The sequence below is a fragment of the Urocampus carinirostris genome, chromosome 1 (assembly GCF_059441175.1).
Source record: "Urocampus carinirostris isolate Australia breed hairy pipefish chromosome 1, RoL_Ucar_1.0, whole genome shotgun sequence".
In the NCBI taxonomy this organism is placed as follows: Eukaryota; Metazoa; Chordata; class Actinopteri; order Syngnathiformes; family Syngnathidae; genus Urocampus; species Urocampus carinirostris.
Genome location: NC_142349.1, coordinates 40,494,743 through 40,509,747, shown reverse-complemented (window position 1 = coordinate 40,509,747; position 15,005 = coordinate 40,494,743). Strand labels below are relative to the sequence as shown.

Here is a 15,005-nt window from a genome sequence, read left to right as displayed (position 1 = left end):
GTATTGGCTATCCCACCAATAGTAAACCAAGCAGAACTAAAGGTGTAATTAATAAAAAGAATATCCCCACACACACACACACACACACACAAAAGAATGAACTAGATCCATGGGGAGGTTCCACAAGTATGACTCATTTATTTATGTAGAATAGAAAAACAACAATTTAACCTATTTCCCACCAGTGCATATAGAGGTATAAGTTGAGCTATTGATGTGAGCTTTTCTCCAGTAATTGTTGCATTTTTAATATGTATTCGAGTTTGTCTTTTAAAAGCCAAATCCATGTCAAGCCCTAAAGCTGGCGTAATTCTTGCAGCGTGCTGAAGCGGAACAGCAACAGACTGCATCCCTTAAGGTAGCAGTGTTTATTTACCTGATACACGCCGCATTCCGAAAGAATCAGGTGGAAGAAATAACAAGACACAATTTTCACTAAGAACTTTACAGTCTTTATTGTGAAAGTTCAGCAGACTCACCAACAACAATCCCTGTAACCAAGTGCAAGAAAAGATCAGCAAATGAATGCAAAAGAAAAAGACAGAAAAACAAAATTAGCAACTGGGCACATTGAGACATTTCTTAAAAGACATTTCTCCTCCCACAACAAATCCAATAAATATGCTCTTTTTACGCATCATTCTTGAAGGATTTTAGCATCCTTGAACTGGTTTAGTCATTCAAAGTGCGGATCGAATGCTGGTGATTCCCGCTGTACATCCAACAGACTGTACATTTGCATTCCAAGCAGCATTAGTACAAAAACAGCTTGCGCTCAATCTAGATTGCGTTCAGCGTGTACACCAAAGCTTCCGCGAGTCACATTTCACGGGTGATTAGCAAGCCCCAGACAAAAAGCAGTCGCAAAATATTCATCAGCTTAAACAAAGAATTGAGATGAACACAATATGTTTTGTGTTTCCTGGCTCACGCCTGTTTTATTTTCTTCTTCACATTTCCAGTAATGTGTATTGAAAATGAACACCTAGCAATGAGAGATATTGCAATTCCTTGATCAACGATCGACTTCTGTTTCCACACAATCAAGTAAAGTAAGAACAATTAATTCATTGTTCGGCCTATCGCTAAATTAAGTTAAAATTGATGTAATGACTCAAGTATGGAGAACAAAATTCTCTAATAATGAAGGCAAAGGAAAATATGCTAATTGATGGGTGAAGAAGAGGAATTAGGGGCTTATAATTTGACATTTGATCTTCAGAAATCAAACAAGTTCCTTTCTAAGTGCACCAAGCCCTGAATAATTCATCTAATCAATACAAAATACGTATAAACCTTCATACATCTGCAATTACAAGTTTGGTACAGGAATGAAACAATAGCATATGCTTGCATTTTTTTCACAAGTGAAATCCTGTTGATAGTATTAACTAAAATCCTCGAGGGCACTTGCTTGGCTACGTTTCAGAGTTGCGGTATAAAACATTGTATGAAACATATTAAATTTGAATTATAAATTATAGCTTTGCATATGTACAAAATCTCCAACTTTTTACAGTATGAACATATGAAGAATTGGTCGCCTTCTCAGAAAGAAACATACTCCTTGAAAGTGACAGTCAGACTGTTTGTTGTGACATCAGTGATGATGATATTTCCCATAAAAGGAGAGATCTTCTTTGACGTCGCTGTGTTGGCCTTACTTGAGATGTCCTCATTTGCCGCTGGTGTCTCTTGGGCAGTGGGCGTGGTTGGCAATTCATGTCGGGTTTCAGTTTCAAGTTCAGACTGAGTGGCAGGATCCGGGGTGATTTCTGTCTCGGTCTGATTCTTAGTCTTAGGGCAACTCAGATCCATGGGCTCCTCCTGGCCCCCACTGTCCACTGTCCCGAACGCCAAGCTGTTGGCCCGTTCGGTACAGTGGAGGTCCATGGGTTTGTCCTGAGGCGGACCGAGCAAAGCACCAGAAACGTTGATGTTCCTGGAAGAAGATAATGTCTTGGAAAGCCCGCGCTCGTCCGTGGGCTCGGAGAGTTTCCTCTTACGGCCGCTGGGGTAAGACGGAATTCTAATGTGGTCCACGATGGTCGATGTGGGCACGTTTGCGTCGGCAGGCCAAGACGTTGGCGGAGAGCTGGCTGTCAGCTGTAACGGGAGATCCTCCGGCAAGTCCGCCTGTCCCCGAGCGACTTCTGTGTTATATTCCTCGGCCGTACTCGGTGAAGGCTTGAAGAAATGCCTGTCCTTCGGGGAGCATTTTTGAGGGTGATCGGCGGCGGGGATATCTTTGGGGATGCCGTTCTCCACCATCTTGTTTTCCGGGGCTGGGCCGCTTTGTGTTTTCCCTACATTCGACGATTCTCCGTGTTTGGCCTTGGCTCCGTGGACCTTATGGCCATCCATGTACTTGCTCATGACAATAACAATCCGTCCGTTTTTGTTTTTGTTTTTTATAATCTTCATTTTACCGCTGGCACAGCTCGGGAGGGAGGCGTCCTTGGGATTCGGCTTGAGCGCTTGTTCACTTTCCGCATCCTTGGGGGCTGTCTTTCTCACCTCCACCGCCATCTCTTTGACTTTACTTAAGCAGCCAGTGTCTTTGTCACGAATCCATTTCTGCTGCAGCGCTAGTGGCAAGTTCCAGCCGGGGTTGGCGGGTTTACTGGCGGCTTCCTGTACTTTAAGCACTTTCTTAAGCTTAGAAGCCTGCGCGTCGTACATGTTGGGGTCAGGCTGGTAGTGGTGGTGCTTCTTGCTGTTGAGCTGGTAGATGTACTTCTTCTTGCTGTTAGCAAACTGGTCAACCGGAACCTCTTGGCTGCTGGGCTGGTACTGATGGTGCTTTTTGCTGTTCATCTGGTACTGCTGAGGTTGGGTGCGCTGAACTGGGTTGGCATTGGACTGGGGACTGTCTTCTACGTCCGCAGAGGAGTCCTCAAATCTTGCAGGGACGCTTGATCTCCGGGCAAAGGAAGGAACCTGAAACATTTGACAAGACAGTTTATATTTGTTCTTTCTGACCAAATCAAAACTTTTGTGCACTCTCAGTGGAATATGAGAAATAAAATACAATTAAAAAAATACACAGATACTCATCACTGAGAAAAACAAACAAAACAAAAAATGTTTTACCCCATAGTCATATAAATATACATACAGTATGACAAAAAATGCCTTTTCAGTGTATTTTTAAACTTCTTTTTTTCTGAAAACGAGAAATATAATCCTTCAATTGGATCTATTCAAATGACCTCAGAAAAGAATGTTTCATGGTCCACCACAAGTCCAAACATGACATTATGATAATAATGTTAATGAAGAATATGAGTTAGGAAACAAAATCCACCTCTGGATCCCCCATCTCTGGGGGTGGCCATTATAAGAGTTGGTGTTGTGGGACAATGGATTTGAAGTTGTCCAGGGCACAGATATCAACCAATCACATTTCATGTGCCTTCTGAAGCAAAACCATGATTTGTCATTAGTTGAAGACTGAGCAAGATTGGTGTCATCATCACTGGACACTAACTCTCAAAATGGCCGGCCTGCCGCAGAGGTACATCAAAAAACGTGAAAATAACTTTTTTATAAACACAAAATACTTTGGCTCATACAACATAATATTCTTAGGAAATTGGAAATCACTGGTGTAAAATTAGCAACATATTTAGATATGGCAGTAAGTAAAGATTGGATCATTTAACATAAATCTTATTAAAATAATACCGAAATAGCAAATGTTTTTGACATACCATATTCAATTATTTTGCGTTTATATTACTTTTTTAATTTAAAGGAAAAGCAAGATGACCAAATTGTTGTTTTTTTTTTAAAGTATAAAAATATCTGTTAGTTTGGCAGGTGTTTTATTCATTATATTAAGATTATTGTCTGTTGTTATTATTATTCTTTTCAAGTTAAAAAATAAAACGATTATCTAAAATTAGCATATCTGTCAACCAATAAAGCAATATGTCTTTTGCAAGGAAATCTCTTGTCCCCTCCATCTACAGAAATGAGTACACTCAACTTATGGAAGATTCTATGCCTTTAGCAATGCCTAGACAGAATGTTAAAACATGGAAACCCACATGGAAGGGATGGATGCACAATTCAGACTCTCTCCCACCCGCCATCCCTTTCTCCCTCCAGTATATACGGACCCCTCAGGCCCTCAAAGGGGCACTGCAGCGGAACGCTCAAAAGCCTTTGCCTGTGACCCGCAGGTCAGAGAAGTGCCACCAGACATGTCACACTTCATATCTGATTCCTGAGCACGTCTGGCTACAGCTAAGGAGTAATGCGACATTGCAAGCGCCCAATGCATCCAAATGTTCCTCATATCAAGGTCAACTACATCCGGGAAAAAGCGACAAATTGAAGCGCCACATTGTGATCGTTTCAGCCATTTTGACACAGGCTTGGACTCTCCACAACATGCTGACTCACCAGATGCAAATTGAGCTTGTCCTAAATAAAAACGAGCCAGCCAAACACAGAAAGGCCAGACAGTATAAGGAAATACAAAAAACAGCCAGATACAACAAGCTCCTTGAGGAGGAAATTGTATAACCTTGGGAATCAAACCGAGAACAAACCAGATCAAGACCATACCATAGAAGTGGGGGTTGAACGGAAACTAAAAATAACATCGCCAATAATAACAGCAGCTCGGGAACACCTGACATGAATCTTACCCCTCCCCCTCTTCTCCCCTGCACGGTCTGGTCTCTCAAAAATAGAGAGGAGTTTTTTAAATTACCTGCAGTAGAAGATGTTTTGGTTTCGGCCCCCGCTTACGATATCCCATCAGTTGCTCCTGCCTCTCCCTGTGAAAACAAAAGATAATTATAGCTTCTCACTTTGCCTAGTGTTAAAGTGACATGCGTTACGAAATGCCATTTCGGATGGTTGTCCACTTTCCTTCACCTATTCAAGGTCAAATGCGAAATTTGGCTATGAAAAGCCAGCAAGAAACCCACTAAAAGGCATTGTGGTGCTTATTTGCATAGCTCCCCATGGTAATAGTCCCGTTTTTTATTCTCATTATCCTGCAAAAATTCAATTAAGGTTGCAGCCAAGAGACTCTCTGCTTGTCTTTCTAACATCCTCCCTTCTGCCATGTCTTCACTATATGCTCCCACAACTGTAATTAGGGTCATGAGGTACAAGTCAAATGGGATAAATGCACGTGAATAACCCCAAGGATGAATCCAGGCTAGGAGTTTGGCAGGCAGGATGCATGTCACACAATTCTAAAAGAGAAACGGTAGGACAGAAAACGGATGATGTGGTTGTAATAGCAAGGTCACGGTGCCATATTACAAACAGGAATAAACCTTGACTAATCACTGACTCTTAAATAACCAGCAGTCGATGAAGGCTAGCCAACGCAGGTCTCAGCAGGTGAGCATACACATTTTAAAAACATAACATGAAGGCTGCGATAATAAACAGTACGGTGCGTTTCCAAAAGAAAAATCTGACAATATGACCCCTATCCACAGAAGATTTGGCAATTACAGGCTCCCTCGCCGGATCCCCTCCCCCATCCTTTGGGAGGAGGGGAATGGGGGAATACACACACACGCTGCACACAGGCAGCCCTCCATGACCATCGGGATGTGCAGGCTGCAAGCGTTACAGTGAGAAACATGCATGTCACGTGACTGCGTGCAAAATGCAAATTCTTTTTTTTTTTTACAGTGGGAGCGTCAGATAGTCCTGAAGCCTTTATGTGATGTTTGTGTGCATTAGTATTCATTTTCCTCTAACTAAAATGCCTTTCTTGGGTTTGCTTTTTAAAGGTGCAGTGCGTGGTGTTAACGATGCCCAACTGAGTTCAAAGAGCCCTCATGTTTTGTTTTCAATTGCACCTGTCTGCTTTTATCCTACTTTTAACAAAGCTGTTCAGGGCGGAACACATTAAGTGGGAAGGATGGCATTCGAGGAGGAAGCTGGAGAGTTATTTTGTTTGTATTTGTTAGTGTATCATGAAAAGGTGTAGGTAAGAAAAGCCCTACTTCAGGTATAACCCAAACACCAACCAAAACCCCAAGAAAGATAAAAAAGGAAGAGTTTATTCAAGCGAAACTATGAAATGCACATACTTGCACGCGCATCGTGAACAAGCTGAGCGAGGCTGCAATGATGACACAAGCCAGAAGATGGCTGCAGCGAGTAAAAAAAGTACTAATTCCTTAAAGCTCCTTTAGGTACGCCACCAACTGTCATAAATGTCTCTCTTTTTAAAAAAAAAAAAAAAAAGAAGCTTTAACTTGTTTATTGTGTCTGTCAGTTGAAAGCTATGATCAAACTAATCAACTGAATTCTTTAAACTTGACTAATTTAGACTTTTTAAAGTATATTTTCAATTAAAGGCTACTTAAAACAAAAATAAGTTTTATCTATTTTTTCAGGGGTAATGGTGGTGGTGTGTCTGATGGGTGGAAAGTCAGGCATCCAGGAAGGCCATTTTCAGCTATTTGAATTTTGGAATAAACAAAGGTAAAAATAAACACATACTTTTCCAAATAAAGTGACCATTGAATGACTGAATCAAATGTAGTTTATTTTAAACATACGTGCATTATAGCTAGGGTCTCAAACATGTGTCCCTCGGAATGATAGTTTGAGGCCCCCGCCCTCATAAAAAAGTTAAAGGGATAGTGTGTAGTATTTGACCACTTGTGGTATTTTGTTGTGCAAGCAAAAGAGAGTGCTAAAAATCACAATTAAGAATGAAAATTAAGGAGATTCAAAGTGACCATTAAGCACCATTTTTTTTGTCCGGACTTTCTGCATGTTTTTGTTTTACAAGTACCCAGAGCAGCAAGACGTCAGACAACTATGTAATCTACCTCTGGATGAGCCTCATTTTATGTAAAACAGACATTTCTCAAGCTAGGAGTATTTAACACAATGAACATCATGTAATTTAGCTAAATATTGAAATAAATGTTGTTGTTTTTTTAAATGTATTACATTTTTACCACTAGGAGGCATTGAATAATACACACTGTCCCATTAAGTGCAACCCTAGCTAATTATGGATTAATTTATCACTGATTGATTGATTTATTTTCATATGAACTATTAAAAGAGCTGTGGGGAATTTAGAACTTTTTTACTTGCTGCCGCAAATTCCTGGCTTAAAGTCATAATTGCAGCCTTAGTCACCTTGTTCATGATGCGCGTGCAAGTACGTGCATTTCTTAAAAGCGCTCGAATAGCCTCTTGTCATCTATTAGGGGGTTTGGGTTGGCGTTTGGACATTACTTCACGCATGCCTTTTTGTCTAACTGTCACCACTTTCATGCTACACTGACAAATAAAAAAAACTGCTGGGATAAGTATGAAGTCACGCTACCGCATCTCCCCCGCCCCTATTCCTCAAACCTAAAGGGTCCTGCCCCACACAGCTCTTATAAAGTAGGCTAAAAGCAGATAGGCTCATTGGAAAATTATCTTTTTGTGTAGGGAATTTGGTGCCCCCCTGGTAAAATGAATTGTCTTTATTGCCATTAATAACATAGTAGGAAGCAGGATTATACAGGACATTCAAACACGTAATGAGTGTGAAACTCCTGCATAAACCATTTCATATCATCTTTGTGGAAATTACTTTGACCCTTGAATGCATGGGGTCACAAATGAACCCACTAGTTGTTATTCTTCAAAATCTTTAAGTATAAAGAAAGTTGGAATATTGTTACGATCCGGGTAATCCTCATAAAACGTGTTTATGACATGCCATCAGCATTTTTATTTTTTTCCCACATTTATCTACGACCCAACTCATAAAAGAGTGAGTTATTGGTAGGTCATGCATCAAAGGGTTAAGAATGTATCCTTATATTATTATTAGTTGTTAGTTACATAATCAGTAAAGTCATATCAGTACCGTAATAGTATATTATAATTCAACTGGATTACCGTACATCCAATTACTTTTGCATTGCTCGAATACCCAATATGCTAGTAAAAGACAAAAAGAACTAAATGTTAATATAATTAACACGTTTTCATTAATATTTTGTTTAAGACAAATAAACAACGTAACCTTGAAAAAGAAATAGAGGAAACTAAGAAAGTGGTCAAATCATGTGCACGAGTTGCATTGTGTGTGAGCCTCATCTCTCTCTCTGTCTCTCCAATGTCAGCTTACACAATTATGATTTATGTCTCCAGTTAATGGTAAATAAAATTGTAATCCTGCAAAGTAACCCCTATTTTACTCATATACCTGTAGTTTTGATTACTTCTCATTTCTGTAATTGTAACGGAACACGATTACGCCTTTACATGTATCCCTAGCCTGTTTATTTCTCAGCTTTTTCTTCTGTCCTGGTTCGAAAAACTCTCACTAGTGGCCCTTTCCCAGGATACCAGCAGGTGGGGGCGGGGGTCTCAGAGCGCCTGAAGTGTGGCCCCTCCCCCGTGTCCATATAAGGTCACGGTCGAGTTCGAAGAGGCCTCTGCGTTCAAAGTCCAAAACGCGCCAGTCTCACCTGTATTGGAAGGCAACGACGAGACGAGGGTCAAGGATGTTCTCCTCCGGCTCCCATGTGTTGTATCTGCAAGGAAGACCCCAAATAACTGTCATCTTTCCCAACAAACCCCCAACACAATTACAGTTAATAAAAAAGACAGTTCTTTCCGCCATTTCAACGTCATGACGGGCGCTGCGGTGGCACGGCTTTCATAACAACACGCCCGTTTGACAGATGCAGTTAGCTTGTAAATTGGTCGAGGGAAATGTGTAATAGTCGATCGTTTGAACGGTTGTGGATGTCTTCTCGCGCGCCAACACACAGTCGGCCATTTTAACGGTACCGACTCTCAAATTCGTTGGCAGAGCAGAAATAATTAAAACCGGATTACATGGCTGTGTCTACCCTCCCTTTCCCCTTTCGCATAAATTAGTCAAGGCATCCGCCGATGAAACACTTGCCCACGTAGCGCCTGTGCATGCCCTCATCCCTGTTTTGTATTGCGTGTAGATGAACGTGCACGGTTAAGACTTACTTGGGAGACCACCCCCGCCACTTGACCAGGTACTCGATCTTCCCCTGCAAGACACGGAGATAGAAAAAAAACGTTTTTTCCGACGTTTTTAACGCACCATCATTATATACATGTGCGCCCCTCTGCAAAATAAGATGCGATGCGTGCAGACTAAACCTTGCGAATGCGCTTCTTTTCGATGCCCTCCACCGCAAAGACGTGCTCCCCGGCGGCAGGCAGTTCCATTCTCGCCGCAATCCAACCTCACGAGGCGCAAAAGCGATGCGTGCAAGAAATGTGGAAAGAAGCCAGACAGGGCAGGGTGGTCGCGATCGCCCGTTGCCTCGGTAGTTTTCCAGTGTGTATCCAAATCGGAAGTGTTATTCCCTTCCAGCTCGCGTAGTCCCTCCTTTGCACACTCGGCACACAGCCCTGCCAGTGTGCTCAGAGACAGTCACAGCCGAGCCGTCGTGAACTGATCCAGTCGTGCAAGAGCTCCAGCTTTGGCGTGTGACGTCAGAAAGGGAGGTGGAGACCTCTCCTGGTTGGGCTCCATCCCTTCTTCTCTGCCGACGTGTGGGAATTCAAATAAATCACTACGTTAAGTGTCACTGCTATGTGTTCTGTACCAGGATCCAAAGCAGGATCTGAGATGCAATTGGGACTTTGTGGATTTTTATAGAATATAAAATGTTGTGAGTGGAAGAGTAAACCACATAAAAAGAGTGGTCTGTGCAAGTGGAAATGGTTTTAGGTGTAATGGATGAATACATGTAAAAACAATCCTGTTACAAAATTATTTTCTTAAAAAAATCAAATAGGAAGTATTTTGTGGTGTCGACTTTGATTAGGGGTGGTTAGGGAAACTCTTGAGGCATTACAAGCACCGGAGCATGATTTCATAAAGACGCCGTGCCATAATTCAAATGAATCCATACGTTAAGTCTTAGTGGTATGTATGCCTGGATCCAAAGCGGGGTCTGAGATCATGGGACATTTTTTGGGATTTGTATAAAATATCAAGTATTGCGAGTGTATATCACATAAACAGAATGGTCTGTACAAGTGGGGCACGTTTTAGATGTATTTGATGGATTAATGTAAATGCAGTCGTGTTATTAATAACTTTAAATGCAAACAGGAGACCTTGTGTGGTATCAAATTTGATAAGAAAGGAAAGTGAGTGAAATCTGCAGGCATTACATGCGCTGGTGCAGATATTTGCTTTTTAACATGTCTTTTAACTTTAAATGTCAATTAGTACCATTGATTAGGTGCTTTCGCGGGGTCAGTGCATGTAACCAACTTCTAAATGCGCGTGCAATCCAGAGAAACAGTTATATGCTTTAAAATGGTTCGTATGAATTCGAACGGTACAGTGGAAAGTATTTATTCTGTATATTAATTTTGTGACTTTCAAGTTCTATTCAGTTTCATCCCATGGACCGCAAAATGATTCAGCCATGACAATATTACCAACGTGTGTCTTTCAGGAAAGCGAACTTTAAGTGTTCTATTCAATGTGCCACTTTATATGCCCAAACATTGTTTTTTTAGACTCAGCACTCAGCAGATCTTATGCCAAAGCTGCAACAGAATTCAAAAAGTTCTGTGACTTTTAAAATATTTTTGATGGGAAAAATATTTTCAGTTAAAATATTTTATTTTGTACATTTAGTTGAGGAAAAATGCACCCCTTTGTTTATAAAGTTTAAATGTTGCCATATTACAGCCAAAAATACTCGGTTTATGTCATTACTCTTACAAATGGAAATGATTGCCTTTGATTTATATTTAATTGATGGTTTTTGTTCTGGGTTTTGTTGAGATTGTTTCTCGGTCTGCCTCGTGAACTTCTATTGTTGTGTACCTGTGCTGGTTCCTCCTTTCCCTTGTCTTGGTGTGGCTTGTGCAGGTGTTTTTTTTCGTTTGTCCCGTTAGACCATGTGCATTTAGTCCCTGGTTTTCTTTTAATTCTTGTCGGTTCATTGCAGTGTTCTTGAGTGATTTGATTTGTGGACTTCCTGGTTTCGATCACGTAATTTTCACGTGTTACTCAAAGTAACCTACTTTAACATCCGTGTCCCTGCCTACCTGCATTTGGGCAATGTCAAGGCAGATCGGCCATGCAAGATTTGTAACCCACTGGAACGCTTTGCGGTGTAGCTTTGCACATGCCAGCATTGATCACCAATTTTGGGGTAAAGGTGATTTCATTCCCCGGCTTACCCAAAAACATAACGCCGATGCCCTGTAATGCAGCATAGAGGCTTACCTTTCGATCTGCTCAAAGCACTGAACAAATATAGGTCACACACACGCACACTGGCACAAGTCTCCCTCTCACAAACGTACAGATTGTGGGACCAGTGCATGTCATCCGGGCTCGACTGCAGTTATTTAATACATTATGAGAAGATAAATCAGCAGATTTTTAGAATTTGTGCGGTTTCGTTTCGTCTTTGATTTGGCGCGAGACATGAATTTTGCAAATGAAAAAAAAACACAGTAAATGAAAATGTGTCTTTGATAATGCACAAACAATAATTACTTAAAAAGGATAAGACATCGTTGGGACATTAATTAGAAAGTGCATTGAAGAATGCCACGAACCCAACGTGTAAACTCGCGATCCCCGTCAAAAAGAACATTTAAAATAACCCCCTTGACCACAAAGACGATCGACTAGCTTTAATGTACAAAAAAATTCAGCGTGAAAAGGGTTAAATGAAAGCTTGTGAATCTGAGCTGCAGCCTCTCGCGCGCAGACACGAGCTATCTCTGCCCTGCCATATATGGTCATGCACAGAAGGCAGCCAACTGCACATAAAGCGGCGAATTACACCGTCGCACAAACCGTAATTTGACTCTTTTGCAACGGGAAGCAACACAGGGGAAGCTTAAGACCCCTTTGGCGGAGAAATGGCTCGATTAGAGCGTTGCATTTGCGCCCAATTACATGTTTTCCCCTGCCCCGCACCCCCAGCCGCGTCCACGGAGCGCACACGCCCTGCTTCCCTAGCAACAGCAAAAAACAGGCAGTCGTGACACAAGGAGAAATTGAATTGGAAGGGAAAATGTGATCCTTAAATGTACAGCCTCTCCAAATGTGAATACATCATATAAGGAAATTTACACTGATAGCGTGAGGAAAGATGGATTTGCACCATTGCGTTTGTCAAATGAGTGTTGGTTGGTTACCGGCAAAATACAGTTGAATTAAGTGTCAAGCGTCAAATTGAGAGAATAAAATGCCACCATAGTTCAAATTTTATCCAGCAGATGTGAAGCACGCGTATTTGTGCAACTTAATGAGTAGTGGACGTACCCAGGATCGCACAAAAGCGAGATTTTATCTTAAAAAACAGCCCTTACATCTTTGCTTGGTTGAATAACAATTGTGGTAGAAAGGAGAGAAGTAGTCCCATAATGTGAATAGGGAGCTGGAAAAAACTGAATCAATCCAAAACATTTCGGGATCATGTGCAAAAGTCCACCTCCAAACATCGACACAATGATACGGGAGTCCAGAATGATACTGACAACTACCTGTACAAGCAGGAGAATGTGTAATGAGCCAAAGCCATGTTCATTTGGAAAGAAAGAAATACTGTAATGAATAAATAAAGAAAAGAAGTGTTGAAAGAAACAAAAAAGAAGGAAAAAAAGAAAGAAAGAATGACATAAGATGCAGAACAAATAGTCAGAATTTATAAAATCAAAATACATTATAATAACTATATAACTTAAAGGATATTATATTATATTATATTATATTATATTATATTATAAAAAATAAACAACAACTGAACTGATTCAATAAAATGTTAAAAACTCTGAAAATTGAATCAAATTATAAAAATTTGGATGAAGATAATTTTTAAGAAAATGAAAAAAGTAAATTTCATGGTACCCACCGCTGGCAGTTCATTTTTAAACATAAATCTTTATTTTACTTACTTTGAAAACGTTTCCTGCTTTTTTTGGGGGGAAGAAAGGGGTAGGGGTCGCTGAAACACACATCTGAAACTATTTGGTGAAGTTGACCGGCTTATACCACGCCTTGACCTGCAAAACATATTTCTTTGATAGAAAGCTATAGCTTCGTCCCTTTAGAGTGCCTTATTGTCAAATGTGGAAAATCAATGTAAAGAAAAATGAATATCAAATGGCACAGCCAAAGTGGTGTGTCTGACTTTGAGTGCCTTGTTGTCGTGGCAAGCGGAAAATATTCCATCAAAAGCTTTTAGGAGACATATATTCATAAGATCGAACATGCAACTTCAGTTACCTAGAAAAGTGGAATGGATATTCACACTTGACAGTTAAGCACAATCAACAACCCAAAATTGCTGCGCTTAACTTAATTTTTCACAAGCTTCATTTGATTTTCTGTAAAATTCATTTTTAATAGGCTGTTAGCAAGTCAAATTTATGTTGACTCAAAGGGGACCCCAATATGAGCCTTCACAGTCATTTTGGTTCCTCTCTTAGACGAGTTTGAATTCATGCCCAGACGTTTTAAATGTTTGGGAGGCAGTCTATTGTGTCATCCTTTCAATTTTGGACAATGCTAAAAATAATACAATAAACCAGATTTGATATAAGGGTTTGTTCCCAAATAGACATGAAAATATTCGTCTTCATAAAGAAGCTGTGTGGTTTCTTAGTGTGAAAGAACACCGATTAAAAGCTAAAAAATGTATCGTGAGTACAATGCCCTTGATTATCTCTTCCTATTTGAACGTGACTCTGAATACGGACTGTGTTCAGAATCTTAAAAAAACATGCCTTCTCCTATTGACACAACGTTGCAAACTTGGAGCACGTTGATTTTGACATTGTTGCAACACACCAAGGTCAGAAAGCAACATTTATCTTCTGTGCACAAGGTCTGACTGCCCCCCAGCCCCTTTTTATTTTATCTAGACGTGGCCTTCATTCGTTTTGACGAGGCTGTCTGTGTTTTAATGCAATGTAACCAATGGAAAGGGACCCTTTCTTGCATAACACCTGAGGAAACATTGTTAAGTATGAAATTATGAGCATGTGCGGGTGTTACAATGTTAAGTGTGTGCATATGTGTGTGTAAGAGGAACAGGGTTAAGTTATGTCATGATCTCTGCGAAGCTCTCTGCAGAAAATACAGATATTTCAACCCCACGACCTTTTTTTTCCCGTTCTTTTTTTCCTATAACCCCCCCCCCACACACACACACATATCTCCCCCACTCCCTAACACACATACGCACACAGCTGGAGCTCAATCAGCCTTCCCTCAAAAATAAAATGGTGGCTCGGGTAAAGCCAGGAGGCCTCCCTTCCTTTGGCATCTGCCACCCATGGAGCCAGGAGTGCCAGCTGAGAGAAGGGAGATATTTTGGGTGATGGGAAAGGGAGGGGTGTGTGCATGTAAAAGAAGGATTATAGTAAAGTAAGTTCAGAGGAGTAAGGGAAAAAAGGAAAAGGAGGAGGAAAAAAAGAGGAGGAGGCCATGATGAGCCTTGTTAGTATTGGGCGAGAGAAGCGTCCGATTCGTTCCTCCACTGGAATAAAGGAGTCGATTGGGGCCGAATGTAAGGATGGAGTGGAGGGGGGTGGGGTGTGCTGGTATTAGAAAAATGTTAAGAGGGCTGGAGAGCCTGGTGGTGCTCAGTGGGCGGTCATTAAAGTACACTATCAATCGGCGAGGACACGCAGACGCGCCGAAATGAAACACAAGAGCAGCGAATTCTGAGAAAGAACGCCTCTGTGCAAGCAGGCAGCTTAATTAGCTTTAAATCTGCTCTGTGGACAAATGAGGCTGGATGAGGGAGAGAGAGAGAGAGAGAGAGAGAGAGAGAGAGAGAGAGAGAGAGAGAGAAAGAAACCTTTTCCTCTCATCCTTGCTTCAGGTGCAGCAAGCACACAATCTATTACCAAACACACATTAATTATAAGGATTTTAACGAATGAACACAGCTCGAAGGCCATTAATCATATCAGAACTAACGCAATACAAAGAAACGCGTTCCTTGAATGCAAATACTTTTTTCGGT

At 41.0% G+C, this 15,005-nt stretch overlaps 1 protein-coding gene across 1 annotated transcript; it reads right to left on the bottom strand.

Moving 5' to 3' along the window:
* Nucleotides 1-429: 429 nt before the first annotated feature.
* cbx4 (chromobox homolog 4 (Pc class homolog, Drosophila)) lies at nt 430-9,520 on the bottom strand. Its single transcript, XM_088339114.1, has 5 exons — nt 9,145-9,520; nt 8,989-9,032; nt 8,472-8,537; nt 4,724-4,790; nt 430-2,940 (listed from the first exon to the last, which is right to left on the bottom strand). The coding sequence occupies exons 1-5, from the start codon at nt 9,211-9,213 to the stop codon at nt 1,549-1,551; spliced, it is 1,638 nt and encodes a 545-aa protein (XP_088195240.1). The 5' UTR covers nt 9,214-9,520; the 3' UTR covers nt 430-1,548.
* Nucleotides 9,521-15,005: the final 5,485 nt, after the last annotated feature.